This window comes from Pogona vitticeps, chromosome 1, assembly GCF_051106095.1.
Source record: "Pogona vitticeps strain Pit_001003342236 chromosome 1, PviZW2.1, whole genome shotgun sequence".
NCBI lineage: Eukaryota > Metazoa > Chordata > Lepidosauria > Squamata > Agamidae > Pogona > Pogona vitticeps.
This window is the reverse complement of record NC_135783.1, coordinates 333,101,523-333,117,890: the sequence shown is the minus strand read 5'-3', so window position 1 is coordinate 333,117,890 and position 16,368 is coordinate 333,101,523. Positions and strand designations below refer to the sequence as shown.

General features: G+C 40.7%; 1 protein-coding gene across 1 annotated transcript; it reads left to right on the top strand.

Moving 5' to 3' along the window:
* The first annotated feature begins 849 nt into the window (after positions 1–849).
* Positions 850–11,775, top strand: LOC110088627 (alpha-1-antitrypsin-like). The gene is made up of 4 exons (XM_078387545.1): positions 850–4,646; positions 7,195–7,465; positions 10,593–10,740; positions 11,572–11,775. Exons 1-4 carry the CDS (start codon positions 4,046–4,048, stop codon positions 11,773–11,775), a joined length of 1,224 nt encoding a protein of 407 aa, XP_078243671.1. The 5' UTR covers positions 850–4,045.
* The last annotated feature ends 4,593 nt before the right edge of the window (positions 11,776–16,368 follow it).

Below are 16,368 nucleotides of genomic sequence, written 5' to 3'. Positions count from 1 at the left end.
AAAAAATAAATACAGGCTATTGAGAAAGATGTTTGGGACATTTTACTCAATGGCTGAAATCCCATTGCACAAGTCATTGCACATAATGTTGTTAGCAAGTTTGGGAAGTAAAAAAAAAAATCCAGTTTCGCCACAGAAGATCCTGGGGCTTCTGTGGAGTCAGTTTCATTATTAGGAAGCCAACGTAATATTTATATATTTATTTATTTACTACATGTATACTGTACATGAATTACGTTTACTTTAAGGGATGGGGAGGTACAGGGAAGTCTTACTAAATTTGCAAGTGACACAAAATTGAGTAGAATAGCTAATATCCTGGAAAAGAAACAAAATGCAAAGAGATTTTGATGACTTGAGCAAAACATCAGAGCTGAATTGAACATAGGTAACTGCAAAGTTCTTTGTGTCCCCTCAGTCACCATAGGACAGCGATGGTGAACCTATGGCACTCGTGCCATAGCTCTGTGGGCATGCGAGCCATAAATCGCTGGATTGCTACCCCTGGCAGCCATACCTGAGGAGGAGGCTGCAGTGCTGGCACCCTGACAGGCGGTGGGCCAGGATCCGGAGCAGCTGGTGCTGGTGGTGTCGGGCCAGCCAAGCTATAGGCAGTAGCGGGATTGGGCACAACTGGAGGTGGATCCAGAGTGGGGACTGGAGGCACCTCTGTGCCCGGGATTCCTGCCCTCACTTCTGCTTCTGCTGCCGCCCACTGGTTTGTTTGTTTGTTTGTTTGCAGTTTGGGCACTCAAGCTCAAAAAGGTTCGCCATCACTGCCATAGGGCCTCCTAAGACTATTTTCCTCTCTATTTTGTCCTATGAATTGAGATGCAGCTTTCTCTATAATCATTAACTACTTGTTAACTACTTCTTTCTCTATCATTGTGTCCCGGTGGGTTAGCCTCTTTTTCCCTTGCGTACCTGGACTGAAAACTTGAGGTAAGCCAAATAAGGTGTGGCACAACAAGGACAGTGATGATAACACTTGGAGAGCAAGGTTGATCATCTTCCTTTTTCTCTTTTCTACCAGGTGAAGCATTTGACTGGCCTTTCTCCTGATATTTGAGCCAGGATTGACAAGTAGGAACTGACGGTTCTTTTTCTAGTAAAGCATCTTCTCCTCCCTCTGTTTTCTCTTTCCCGCCCAAGAGAGGGTTCATGGGGTGCTCTTGCTTTACACAGGCATTCATGATACGTTTTGGGAACCCACAGAGAAACTTTCTCTCCAGTCCAGGGATCTTCCTTCTGGATGTACTCCCACTCTTCCTGAGGTAGAGCAATTCCTGTGGCTTCCACCTGGAGGCAGTGACAGATTTTACTTGGGCTCCATGATCACTGCTGATGGTGACAGCAGCCACGAAATTAAAAGACACCTGCTTCTTGGGAGGAAAGCGATGACAAACCTAGACAGCGTCTTAAAAAGCAGAAACATCACATTGCCGACAAAGGTCCGCATAGTCAAAGCTATGGTTTTTCTGGTAGTGATATATGGAAGTGAGAGCTGGACCATAAAGAAGGCTGACCTCCAAAGAATTGATGCTTTTAATTGTGGTGCTGGAGGAGACTCTTTAGAGTTCCCTGGACTGCAAAGAGAACAAACCCATCAATTTTGCACTACATAGCAGATGTTAATGATCAAGAAGATAGATCTAGATCTGTCTGTCTGTCTGTCCATCCGTCCGTCTGTCAGTCCATCCATCCATCGGAAGGCACTCAAATATTTAGGTCTCAAACACTTTATACCTTACAAAGCCAAGGTATACCTTATACCTTACCTTGACCTTGGAGCAGATGTGCATTAGCAGCCAGTGCAAGTCTTTCACAATGAGTGTCATATGAATTGTAAAATGTATTTGTGCAAAAATCTACTTGCTCCATTTTATACTTCCCATAGCGTCCATGTTCAAGGGCAGACCCACAAAAAGTGCTTTGCAGTAGTCTACATGGGACATTAACACTGCTCAAAATTTCTGTGACCAGATTGTCCCTATCCAGGAATAAGATAGTCACCTCAACCCCAACAAGAAGCCCAAGAAGCCTATCCAACCCCTGTAGGACCCAACTCCACCAAAGCATCAGTAGGTTTCTGTAGGCAAAAAACAGGCTGCAGATTATCTAAAAGAAAACTACATGAGCTGATGCAACTTCATAAAAATGGAGTGGGACCAGTTCATCATGCCTGACCCTGGTTTCCCGAAAGCAACACCTATTATCTATCTGTTGTATAATTCCACGTCCATGTTAAGAAAAAGCACATATATTTCTTTGCACAATATTGTGACAGAATTGGTTACCTGACAAACTTGAAAACAGGATTGCACTGCACTGGAATGAGGAGGACTTTTCCTATAAAAACTCTCTTTTCTGAGTCAGAAAGGCCACCTCTCCAGAAATCAGCTCAGCTCAGTTTAGCTGGTTCAAATCTGTCTTGTGTTCCTCATGGTCATTCACTGACTGTGGGTTGAAGTCTGACCATCTGATACAGAACAGGTAAGCAAAGTACTATTCTGTGTTTTTATCCCTGCTTTTCTTCTTGTTACAATGATCTGCTACTCTCATTGTGGGAAAGGGAAATTAACTTGGTAAAGGCTTAACTTGACAGGGTTTTTCTTGAGCACAGACATTCAAAACACTCTGATACAGTTTTCATTAGCCCAGGACTGCAAGAGAGGATAGGGTTTACACATGACCTCAATATAAAGTCTGCCTAGAATGGACTGATCTCTCTGATCTGATCATCCATGGCTGAATTTCTACCCATCTCTACATATAACATGGTTCATTTGCATTGAGCCCTTTTTGGATGAAGAGAAATGTGTTGGTTTGAGAGCCATTCCACAATGCCACATTCCATTGGGCAAATGAGAAGTCCAATTTCTCTACAGATAGATATTCATTTATTTTTAATTGTGAAATTTTGAAGCATAACGATACAGGGGAGGGGAAAATGTGTCAGGCAGGATTCCTGAGGGAAGGACAAGCTGATGGCAGCTCAGAGTTCTTAGCTGAGTTGAACCAAAGGGGAGGGCAAGCAGAGATAAAAGACATGTACTAAGAGTGGTTAAAGTGCAATACTGCAGTCAAAACTCTGCTCATGGTCTGTTCAATCCCGGTGGGCTCAGGTAGCTGGCTCAAGTCTGATGCAGCCTTCCATCTTTCCAAAGTAAAGTGACTAACTGATGGGGGGGGGGAATGTGTAGCCTGCATAATTAAATTGTAAACTACATAGAGAGTGGTTTAAACATTATGGCACAATATATAAGAAACACACTTTGCTTTTTACTGTCTTCAATGGTAGATAGTATTAGATAGCTTGATGAGTTGGGTACAGTGGTGCTTTGCTAGACAGTTACCCCGCATGACAGTTTTTTTGCTAGACATTGACTTTTTGCGATAGGTATAGCGATTCGCAAAACAGTGATTCCTATGGGGGAATTTCGCTGGACAATGTTTGGTCCCTGCTTTGAAAACCAATTTTCACTACACAACAATTTTGACAGCTCCCACCACGCTCACAAAAAAGGTGTTTTTGGGACCTAAGCTTCACGAGACAGTGATTTAAACAGCGATTTAAAACGGCAGTTCACAAAGCGGCTTTCCTATGGCCGATCCTCGCTAGACAACGATGATTCTTCCCCATTGGAATGCATCAAACAGGTTTCAATGCATTCCAATGGAGAAATGCTTTTTGCTAGACAACGATTTCACCAAACAGCGATTTCATTGGAACAAATTATCATCGTCTAGCGAGGCACCACTGTACTTGGATATGGTTTGACTCCCCATTGAGCCTTGTGCAAGCTATACATTCCAAGAGCATCTCCAAGAGAAAGGACTGAATACTTCATACCAAGTAAAGCCTGAAAAGGATTTCTGTAAGTCAAAATAGACACGTGATTATGATCATGTTTAGGAGGATATGATACCTCAAGGAACTAAGACATCTAGTGCCTCCTTTGAACAGAGGAGATATCTTTGATTCAGTCATGGAATATTAGAATGTTTATGTTCCTTCTTTGCAGATTTCTTCCACAGGAACAAGATGTTGAATCTTAAGTTATGGTTGCTTTTTGCTGGACTCTTCACTCTTGCCACCTGTGCAACGGAACCTGTCAAACAGCAGAGCCATTTGCCTTTCCTAAAGATAAGCTTTTACAATTGTGACTTTGCCTCTCGATTTTACCATCAGATTGCTTCAGAGGAACCTGAGAAGAATATTTTCTTTTCTCCTATAAGCATCACTACTGCTTTTGCCTGCCTTTCACTGGGGGCGAAATCCACCACACTGAGTCAGATTCTGTCAGGGCTTGGCTTTAACCAGACAAAGATCAGTGAGCAAGAAATACACAAAGGGTTTCGTCATCTCCTTCAAATGCTAAACCGCCCAGAGGCTGAGATTGAGCTGAGCCTTGGAAACGCCCTTTTCACACATGATCAGTACAAACTCCTCAAGAAGTTCTTGAATGATGCCAAGCATTTTTATCATGCTGAAGTTCTTCCTACCAATTTCAAAAAACCCGAAGAAGCTGTAAAGCAGATCAATAACTACATAGAGAAGAAAACGCATGGAAAATTAATTGATGTAGTCAAACAACTTGATCCAAAGGTTGTGGTGGTCCTTGTAAACTATATTTTCTTCAAAGGTAAGACAGGTGGACAAATTTCTCATTTTTACACAGGTTGTAAGATCCCTCTGTAAGCCCACAGGTTAAGCCACGACTTTAGACCGTTGCTGCTCTGTCAGATTTCTTGCCACGAAGTTAAGTTTGGTGCCTCAAATGTTTGCTATAGAAGCAGAAGAGAAAAGGAACTAGCAGTGAATGCTTACGTGATATTGACTATACTCTGGTGTCGGAAGTAGGAAAGTAGTTCCGCAGAGTGTCAGCCCACCCAATGAGCAAAAACTAACAATTTCATCTCAGTATGTCAAGATCTACCAATAGATAGACATCGGGTGCAATAAGTCTTCAGAAGTGGGGCAGGATTGCTTTATACTGCAGTATAAAGCTTAAGCCAGTGGAGATCCTTTCTTATACCCCTATTTTTCTAAGCGCTACGGGCAGAGAGTTACTTCTTTAGATCACAGTTTGCCCAAAGAGAGCTCTAAATAGCAGAGATGCCACTGATGTCTGTTCAGATTATTTTTTGCTCATGTTCATCCCCTTGCATAAACGGTGCCCTATTTCATCTGGCAAGGTCAAAGGCTACTCCCCCAGATTGTCCTTCACCATGATACAACACAGAGGCCACCACCATTTATCTATATCCGCATTCTGGGTCCTCTTTCACCACTTCAAAGACCTCAGGAGCAGCAGTGCTGAAGAGCCCAAGCCAAAGTTTGGGTCTAGTAATGCAGTGATCTGATAGAACCCCTGAGAGTCCCATCTTCTTGGACATCAAGAAGAGCAGATAAGTCTTCTGTACATCCGAAGTCTGTACAGCCTGAGATAAGGCAAGGCCATATTCTTTGATATTATAGAGTCTGTAGGAAGTATTTGAGGGATGTGGTGGCGCTGTGGGTTAAACCGCAGAAGCCTCTATGCTGCAAGGTCAGAAGACCGCCAGTCGTAAGATCAAATCCACGCGACGGAGTGAGCTCCTGTCGCTTGTCCCAGCTACTGCCAACATAGCGGTTTGAAAGCATGCAAATGCAAGTAGATAAACAGGTACCACCATGGTGGGAAGGTAACAGTGTTCCATGTCTAGTTGCACTGGCCACGTGGCCACAAAAAACTGTCTACGGACAAATGCTGGCTCTACAGCTTGGAAATGGTGATGAGTACCACCCCCTAGAGTCGGACACAACTGGACATTTGTCAAGGGGAACTTTTACCTTTACCTTAGGAAATATCTGACCTCGACTGATTAGCACTGGTAATGAAAGCTCCTGTTTCTTTCTTAGCTTCCTACCACTCATAACACCAGAATTCCAGCAGTGCCTTCAATGCATATTCAGAGGTGATATAAGCAGTGATGTTAACAGAGGAAACAACTGGCCCAGGTCCTACCTCTGAAATAGCGAGACCTGATAGCCTTGAGCCTGACGTTTGCAGTTCAGAAGTAATATTGGCGTTCCATGGACCTGGATCTACTTCTGGAACAGAGTGGTCTCTTCTGGAAGCTCCAGAATCCAAGATGCTGCCAGTACCATGCCCAATGGGTCCTATAGCTTTAAGGATTTCCACTTTGTTGTACAACATGGAAGATGCAAGGCTCAGTCTTGGCATAGCTGCCTAGACATTCTCAGCTGAGCTCCATTTGGTACAAAATACTGTTTGGGAGGGTTTGCACCACCCTTTTTGTCCTTTCACAACCTTATTTTTATCCTCCTTGCCCATTTCCTTACAAGCACTTTGGAAGGAGAAATGAGATGCTCAAATATATCAAAAGTGAGAGTTGCTTATTGAAATGAGTTTATATTATTAATACATGTCACAATAATGCACCTATTTAATTTCCATTAAGCTTGCGAGATCTCAGAGTGCCAGCAGAAATCTTGGGGAATTGCTATACTTCACTGAGTCTCCAGGCAAGGAGGCAAATATGGATGGGTTTTTCAGAATTATCAGACTACTAAGAATCCTGTTCTTGCCCAGGACTTGCTAGGAGCTTTCTTTCTGAACAGGAAGCTAGGCAGATCCAGCTTTAAATACATTAAATACATCTAACTTGGTCTCAAAATCTTGCAGTTGAGGCCTTTTTCCAATGTGACTGTATTTGCAGTATCTGTTAAGTGTCTGTCCAATTAAGTCAAACAGAGAATTTTAGGATTTGCAGTACAAGAAATCAAAAAATCCAACTCCTAGAGGCAAATCTTTGTTACTTTGGCCTTTCCCAATTTCTAGGCCGACTTGCTTGCTCATTTCTACAATCAACTGGCCCAAAAACTTTAGGCCCCTCCTAAACTTTGTCTCACCTCTGTAACACCAGAAAATCCCACTCCTGTAACATCACAAGGGTCAGCTCACAAGTTTAGGCTCTGAACTCACATGAAACGGGATATTGCTGGCTAGATTTGTCTACCAGTTTAGCTCCTTCAGTAATTCCAGTTAGAAACATTATTTCTTGAGAGGTAGAGTCAGAAATAATTATAAAAGTCTGGTTCCATATATGCCTCACTGATGTTCTATAACCAAAATCCATGAGGGACAGTTTTAAAACCCTCACGTCTCATACCTTTCTTTTCATCAGCGTACTGGAAAAATCCTTTCAATTACGAGTCTACTCAAAAAGATGACTTCTTTGTGGATGAGCAAACTACCGTGCAGGTTCCCATGATGAACAAAGACAGCAATTTCAATTATTACCACGACGAGGAATTGTCCTGCCAGGTTGTCCACCTCCCCTACAAGGGCAATGCTTCTGCATTGTTCATTCTGCCTGACCCAGGGAAGCTGAAACAGCTGGAAGCTGCTCTTGGAACAGACGCGCTGATAAAATGGGGAAAGTCTCTGAAACAACAGTAAGCTAATGGGGTGCAGTCATACATGCCAAAAGAACTCCAGCTATATTGATTCTGCTTTTATTAAAATCATTTTATGAATTTCCATTCACGCAATGCATAGGCGACATCAATTGATTTTGCTAGTCAATTATTTCCCCCCACCTCCTTGTTTCACTTCTATTGTTATATTGTTTACTTTGCAAATGTGTCAGGTTTCTTGGCAGTATGGCCACTGTATGGCTACCGTGCTTGTAGTCTCTCTCTCTCTCTCTCTCTCTCTCTCTCTCTCTCTCACGTTTTTAATTTTTTATGCCAAGTCAATATTGCTTACTTTTTAACTTATTTCATTTTCTTCACAACAGTTTAGCGATGTATCACTTAGCTGATGTCTTCCAGGGTATCAAGGGGGAACCCATTTCTTCTGTTTGGAGATTCTTGTGGAACCTATCTCCCCATAGCACCATCCACTGTGCAGCCCCCTGTCCAGATCCCCACTCCTCCCACAGTCACTCATACCCTTGACCCTCATGTGGAGAAGAGGATTCCTCAGTCTCCCTCAGATTCCTAAAGTGATCACTTAGGAGCCCCTCTTTTGGAAATCCTGACCTACCATGAAAAAGGTAATGGCAGTCACAACCTCCCAGTGCCCATACCAAGCACCTCTTGTGGAAAACAGAAGACAGATGTGCCTGGAAGGAGGTGGGCAACTGCCCAAAGAGAGTGGGCAGATTCCCATCTCTGAGCAGTGGCAGCCAAGCGAGCTACAAACTCACCTTCCTGATAGATGGGGCAAGGAACCATGCTGGGTTTGGGAAAGTCTGGCTGCCACTGCTCTTTGCCAGCTGGGATCACTTTCCATGGCCAGACAGGCTGGTGTGAGAAATGCTCACCCCTTGTTACTTAAATGCAGTAACCGGACAACCACAAATACAAGCAGCTCTCCTTTATTAAAAAACACTTTTGCAAAAGCAGGTGTCCTAGCTAGGTAGGCCCACCTATCATTACAGGTAGCATGATATTTATCCCCTACTCCTGGCCGCATGGTCCCTCCCTTATTTCCCATTGGTCTGTACAGCCTATCCGATGCACCTAAAGTGATCACAGGAAGTCCAACCTTTGTTTACATCTCCCAATCCTCTCATTGCCTAAACCCCAGACTCTTATTTATTTCGGTCCTTATTTGGTATATGTTCCCTTTTCCTAACCTCCCTGCAGTCATTCTAACTGACGCATTAAGTTCCTTCCTTCTTACCTAGGCCTACTCGCCCAGTCTTCTTGTCAGTACAATAGGGTACCTCCCTTATTTGTACTTTCCTCTTATAATTTCTCATGGCTTCTCGAAATTCTTTGTGTCGGCTAAATAATTAACAAAAAGTATGTACTGATTATTTTACCATGACCATTTACTCAATTATCCTGTCCTTGCACGGACTTGCAAAAGCAGCACTGATTCCTCTATTTCTCTCACTGGGGAGGAAAAGGCTCCAGCCATGGAAAGCCAGCTGTTCCAGCATCTTTCCTCCTTCCTTCCCTTTCTCTCTCTCTCTCTCTCCTGCAGAATTCCAGCATCATACTTAGCATGAGCTTGTAAGAAACAGCTGCAGACTGCTGCCTGTGCTTATGTCTGCCATTGGTTGCTGTGTCTTCTGCCCCACTGGCACCAGCTATCATAGAGCCATCACAGAGACCAGTGGTTTTCAACCTTGGGTCTCTCTCCATGACTGTCTTGTCTTCCGGTGTGCCTGTCTGTTGGACTCAAGGCTGGCTGCTGTTAACCCTCTGGCTTCTGGGGTATTGCCTTCTCTGCACACCACCACAGAACACATAAGTGATATATCACATTTTTTAAAAAAAAATTAGGGCAGTGAGATTGAAACAGGATGAAAAATAAATCAATGTACATGAATATGGCACACGTAGCCTATAGAACCGATACAAACAGCAAGAAATTGAACTGGCAGCCATGTCAATGTGCCCAGAAGTACATATACCATGTGACTATGCATACAAATGCATCGATATAAAAAAGGGATTGAAAAAAGGAACAATTCAAATGGTCCCTTAGCTGGGGAAACTCAGATTCCAACCTATGCTCACAGCAGTACTATAGATCCACCACCTCAATCTCATATACTACTCAATTCCTATACTCGGATGAAGTTAAATAATGGAGAGGGGACTGTCTTCCCACTTCTGACCCCCACAGAGAAGAAGTGGAGTAATTTAATCAGAAGATCTCCTTAGTGACCCTCGATTTTACATTTTCTTCATTAATCCTCCACTGTTGTCATTTCAAGTCATTGCTGCTTTCTGCCAGTAATATGGTTATCATCTGTATATCTTGAATTGTTGATGCTGCACCTACCGGTTTTTATTCCTTCATCATCTAAGTCTAATTAAGGTGACCATTTATTAATATATTTTATTTAATATAGTTATGTTGTTGTTACATGCTGTCAAGTGGCCTCAAACGTACTGCAGCCCCATAAATTAAAACATCCAAACCTTAAAATATTAAAACCATGATATATTCTCCATAGAAACCGAAGTATAGTAAAATGTTTTCATCCAAAGTTATTAAAAAGAAATTAGTAGTTTTAATTTAAAACTCTTTGGTTATTAATCAGCATTTTAAAATCACCATTTTTTACATTTAAACTTTTCTTCCCTTGATTACAATTTAAATTCCTATACAGTGGCTTATATCCTGTAGTGGCACACTGGGAAATTATACTTGGTATAGCATAAAATTATGCCTGCAAAAGTTTGCAGGGAGTTACACCCAGGTATTATGGGTTGTGTGCCTGGTTATGCAATTAATTTCAAAACTGATTGCACCTGTGCCTGCAGAACTGCTTGCTGGATATAACTTCTACCTTGGTGTTTATTGTGCAACTTTAAATTAAGCAGGTATAGATGTGCAATAGGATTTTGGGCAGGGTGTGTCTTATATGTACTATATTGGAGGAGGGTTGAGAAATGTATGGCTATCATGGGATGGCCAGTCCCAGCAGTCCTAGCTATTATAGCCAATGCTGAGGAGTCATAGAATCATAGGATCATGGGAGATGCAGTCTAGAAATATATATGAAGGGTCAGCGTTACTCACCATTGTCTCACCACCTTCTGTTTCTTCTTCCAACAGGAGATTACAGCTCTTCCTTCCGAGGTTTTCCTTGTCTGCTAGTTATGATGCTGAAAAAATGTTAAATAAATTGGGAATTACTGACATATTCACAGACCATGCTGACCTTTCTGGAATTACTGGGGCACGTAATCTTAAGGTTTTAAAGGTATGCTCTCCTAAAATAATTGTGCTGCACGAAGGGGATCAAAAACTGTCATGTTACTTTGGGGGCAACACTGTTTGAAGATACCAAAACATGTAGAGCAGGAGCTAGAGAATGTGTATAAATTCCTGAGGGCATCTCTGCATAGAAAGATATTTTCCATATGAGGTGGGGATGGGGACAGCATCTTCCAGACAGATGTGCCATAACAGACATTTGTGCAATTCTGTATCTTTGACAGTATACATACTGTAAATGCACACATTCTGCCCAGAGATCATCTAGATACAAGGAAGACTTATATGTGCAGCAGCCATAAGAAAACATAGCTGCCCCCGCAATGACATTTAAGCATTGCCTTGCCCAAACCCTTGGCTTCCCATATAAAGCCAGATAAACAACATCCCACAACTCCTATCCAGGCATTTGGAAAAGTGCTAAACTGAATTCTAGCCCAGCCTCCCTTGGCAGTCTAGAAAATGCGGTAGACTGAAATGGACAGCTTATGCTATCTGTGGAGGCTCTCCATGGGATCTGGAACCCTAAAGGTCACATGTCCAATTATGAGCAGAGAATAAATAATGAGTGTAGGTGTAGTGGATACTCTCATTTTTTTGTTCCCCCACAACCGAAAAGGGTCTCTTGACTCACCAAGAAACCATTTCAGAAAAATTGTCAACTGCTGCAATTTTTCACTCCTGTGTAAGGCTGTGATGTCAACAGCATGCATGAGTCCTAAAATATCACTCTATCCATTATACTGGACTAGATTTAACTTCTATAATAATAATCAAGTCACTGCCCTATAATAATTCTTGTTTCCTTTCCTTGCAGGCAATTCACAAAGCTTTTCTAAATGTCCATGAGAACGGCACTGAAGCTGCAGCCACCACAGTAATTGAGATTGTCCCGACTTCCCTCCCTCCCCAATTAACATTCAACAGGCCTTTCCTCCTTCTGATACTTGATGATCTGACCAAGTCTACCTTATTCGTAGGAAGAGTAAAAAATCCAAACGAGGAGCATTTACAAATCTAAAAGCTTTGTTGCAGTACTGATAGTTCAATGCAATGGCATCCTTCAATCTTGAGAGACTATGGTAGTTTATGGGTGTTTATGGGTGAGTTGCTTGAATGGGAGCAGAAGTGCCAAATTAAATACTGATATCAAAATAAAAGTGTATGGTATATCCGTGTTTTATTTTCCTTCAGTTCAAAATTTCTAATTGAGATATACATAATAGTCAACACCTTGTATGTATGTATGTATGTATGTATGTATGTATGTATGTATGTATGTATGTATGTATGTATGTATGTATGTATGTATGTATGTATGTATGTATGTGTGTGTGTCTGTGTGTCTGTGTGTGCGTGCGTGCGTGCGTGCATGCATGCATTTGCAATATTTTTACTCTTCCTTTTTCCTTAAAGGAGACCCAAGGCAGTAAAAGACAATATTTAAAGCTAAAAAAAGAGAGTGTATAAGGTCTGGCCTGCTATGGGAGGGAGTTCCCTATTCTGGGAATAGCTACAGAGAACCCCTTCTCCTGTGTCGCCAGCAAACATAGCTTTGAAGGTGGTGGGACTAAGAGAAAGACAGTAACCATGTATGTTACAGTAAGTAGACCTGGGAGACTCTATGATTCTCACTTCTCATCAAAAACTATACAATACAACACAGGAATTTATGAAGGGTATCCACGGCAACATACAGAAATGGTGTGTGGATTGTTGATGGCACTGTTGCATCAGAAAAAAAGACCACATTTGCATGTGTTTATACTTAGGGCAAACCATCCTTCCCCTGTAAGAGCTGCCATGCATTAGGACATGCATTCTTTTTGGCATGTTTAGCCTGTGTCAGTGGTTCATAGCAGCATCCAGTTGCCTGGCATTGTGGTTCCGAGAAAGAGAGAAAGAGAGAGAGAGAGAGAGAGAGAGAAAGTGGAGGTAGAACAATTTTTTTAAAAAAAAATATTTTTATTGACAATTCATTAAAAATATAATACCAAATTCATACAAATTATAATACAATCACAGTAATCTTCTTATTTATATGTTCTTACACATCCCTATAGTAACGTAACCTCTTAACTACTTCAGTTTTTTTCCATATATACACACACAACCCGAGTGACAGGGAACAGGCAAAACAAAAGGAGAGAGTTGAGAGCGAGCAGCAGCCGGAGAAGGGCAGAATCTTTTTTTTAAGGGGGGGAAGTCATAGGTCAAGCAAATTTTATTCAGAACTTTTTATGAAAGGTAAAAGAATTTGCCTGGGGAGAAATTCTCCTAGATAATTAGTATTAATTTAATATAAATTGTATTTTAAACAAAATCGATGCAACATCAAAAAATAGAAAGGTATCAAATGATGGCAATAAAATTAGGAAGCTAACAGAGAGATCAGGTTTAATTGATGGGTGGAGATATTTAAATCTTGAAGTGAGATAATATACATATTTTTCTAAAAGATATTGTACCTATTCAAGAATTAATCAATTCCTTATTTCAGAAACTTTGGTCTCAAATCTGGACAAAATACAATTTGCCCAGAGATAGCTTCTGACCGTGCACCATTAAAATTTTCTTGGGTCAATGAAGCAAAGAGTAAATCTAGAATTTGGAGACTGAGCTCTAAGGTATAAATATAGAAATTATTGGAAAAATAAAGAAATAAATAAAAAATTTCTATGAAATAAATGATAAATGATACTGCAGAAATAAAATCAGCATTGCTATGGGATGCCCTAAAAGCCTGCCTCAGAGGAATTTTTTTATGGAAACCTCTAGAATAAAGAAAGAACAAAATAAGCTCTAAGAACAATTAGAAAGTAAAATAAAAAAGCTATCAGAACAACATAAACAATTAGGAACAAAGAACATATTTAATGAACTAACAGAAACTAGAGCGGAGTTAGAAGCATTGGATACAGCAAAGGTTCAGACTGCTATGAACTATTTAAAGAGAGAATATTATGAAATAAAAACACTACTGCTATCATATGCAGTTAAAAAAATGGCAGCAAAAAGAACAGTTGTCTCATTAAAAACGAAGGAATAATGGTAAATTCACAGCAACAATACTCTCTACAGTTATGGAATATTATAAAGATTTATATAAATCAGAAGTAACACCAGATATAAACACCAAGAAATTTATACACACATTACAAATAAATCAAATTTTAGAGAAACATAAAGATTATTTAAACAGCCCAACAACAAAAACGGAGATAAATTCAGTTATTAAAAAACTTAAGAAAGGAAAAGCACCAGGCTGTGATGGATTCATAGCTAAATTCTATAAAGTATGAATAGAAGATGTCATAGAACATCTTCTAAGGCTATTTAATTCAATTTTGGGTGGTGAGGAAATATAAGAGTCATGGCATACGGCCAGAATAATAACTATATTAAAACCAGAAAAAGATCCAGTGTCTCCTTCATCTTATAGATCTATAACAGTGCAAAATCAAGATCAAAATTTTTTCTCAACAATACTGGCACAAAGATTAAGTAGTTTTGTAACTAAATATGTTCATACAGATCAATATGGTTTTATGCCAGGAAGACAAATGCAAGATGCTATCCGCAGAGTACCGAATATGTTGGTGTAAATTAGCAGAGTTTTGTCCCAGTCCAGCAGTCCAGTTGAATCACACAGACAAAGACAGCTTCTTCCAACACCAAGTATATTTATGATATATACAGTACAGAGGTTTTAGCAGTACAAACCAGCAGCATGACAGCATGACATCCCTCAGAAGAGATCCTCCATCTTCTCCACATGTCCACACATGCATATTTACATACAACCAGTCAGTGAGGAGGGACGTGGTGGTGCTGTGGGTCAAACCGCAGAAGTCTCTGTGCTGCAGAGTCAGAAGACCAGCAGTCGTAAGATCAAATCCACGTGATGGAGTGAACTCCCTTCGCTTGTACCAGCTCCTGCCAATCTAGCTGTTCAAAAGCATGTAAATGTGGGTAGATAAATGCGGGGGCTCACTCCGTTGCATGGATTTGATCTTACGACTGCAGGTCTTTTGACCTTGCAGCACAGAGGCTTCTGCGGTTTAATCCTGGCTAAATCATCTTACCATCAACTCAGACAAGACAAAAATTATGGTTTTCTCTAAACGTTGATCCCCCTCTCTCTGGTCAGTGGGCCCCCACTCCTATCAGCAAGTACAAACCTTTAAGTATTTAGGGATCCTCTTACACTACAAACTTAACTGGTCCGCTCATAAAAAAAAAACCTGTCATTGCATCCACATCTCAGAACCTAAAGGTAATTGCTAAGTTTCACTTTTCTGCCGGCAATCAAAGAGTTCCAGCTGCTCTCCATATATTCCAAACTAAAATTCTCTCACAATTATTATATGGAGTTCCTGTTTGGCTCCTTCTTTAGAAAGATACTTGGTCTCCCAAGTTCCATCCGACTTGCCTCTATTCTACTTGAAATATCTACTTTTAAATATTGGATGCACCTGTTTTTAACCAGATCCCCGGATTCGTTATAATATGCTCTGTTAAAAGATCCTTACTTCCCTAAATGGATACAATTTATCCATTCTAAGTAGTTATCTATTGATATCTTATTAGAATCACTCTTCGATTTAGAATTATATGTTACCCACTCTCATATTAAAGCCAAGCTATATCAATGAGAGTTTGAAAATCTAAGAGACCTCTTAATCCTTCTTGCTCTCCAAATTTTTTCGGTTTATCCCCTTCTTTAGAATACCTTTTAAATTATTTCAACCTACGCGGCGGAGGGCCTTCATGCTAGCGCGGTTTAATATCTTCCCGTCAGCCATGCATTATGGCCGTTTCTCCAAAACCTCTAAAGGCAAAAGACTCTGCCTTTTCTGTCACTTGCTGCCTGATACATTGGATCATATTCTATTCGGATGTCCAGGACATTACTCCCTTCAGAAACTCTTTTTAGATCATTGATTGATTCCCTTCTTGGACTTTTCCCCTGACCTTCTCCCTATTTTTTAATTGACCGCTGCGCTCCCCTCACTGAGGCAGTGGCTAATTACCTAGCTGTAATTATGAAACTCACTATTGCCTCATAATATAGAACTTTTCTTTACCCCATTTCCCGGGTATTATGTATCACTTTTCATCATTTTGTATTGCCTCATTTAATGTTGACTATGTCTATCTACTTTGTGATTCTTTTCCCCTTGTGCTTTATTTCCCTGTTCACACTGCTTGATACGAATAAAGGTTTACCAAATTAAATTATTGATTGTCACTCATCAGCATTTCAGTCAGAGGTTTCGTTGAGTCAGACCTGGCTGGAGATGCCTATGGTTGCATCTGCACATTTTGTGTACAAGATATACAGAGTCCCGCATGTCTTTTCCAAAGCGTAACAGCCTAAATTGGTGCATAAAATGGAGGGAAAATGATGCCCAACAGATCTGATTTTGCCCATCAAAGATTTCAGATGCATCTTTAATGTTTTTCCTGTAGATAAGATACTCAGGGACCTTTTCTATGAAAAGCATGCATTTACCCAATGAGCAATAAAAGTTTTCCAAAAGAAAAATATCAAAAGCTGATGCAACCTTACCAGTGTTTGAGAGATGGAAAAATGGAGTTAAACGGGTTGGTC

Coding starts and splice junctions, on each gene's coding strand:
- LOC110088627 (XM_078387545.1), top strand. CDS start 4,046: ATGTTGAATCTTAAGTTATGGTTGCTTTTTGCTGGACTCTTCACTCTT. Junction 4,647..7,194: donor AAACTATATTTTCTTCAAAG/GTAAGACAGGTG, acceptor TCTTTTCATCAG/CGTACTGGAAAAATCCTTTC. Junction 10,741..11,571: donor GTAATCTTAAGGTTTTAAAG/GTATGCTCTCCT, acceptor CTTTCCTTGCAG/GCAATTCACAAAGCTTTTCT.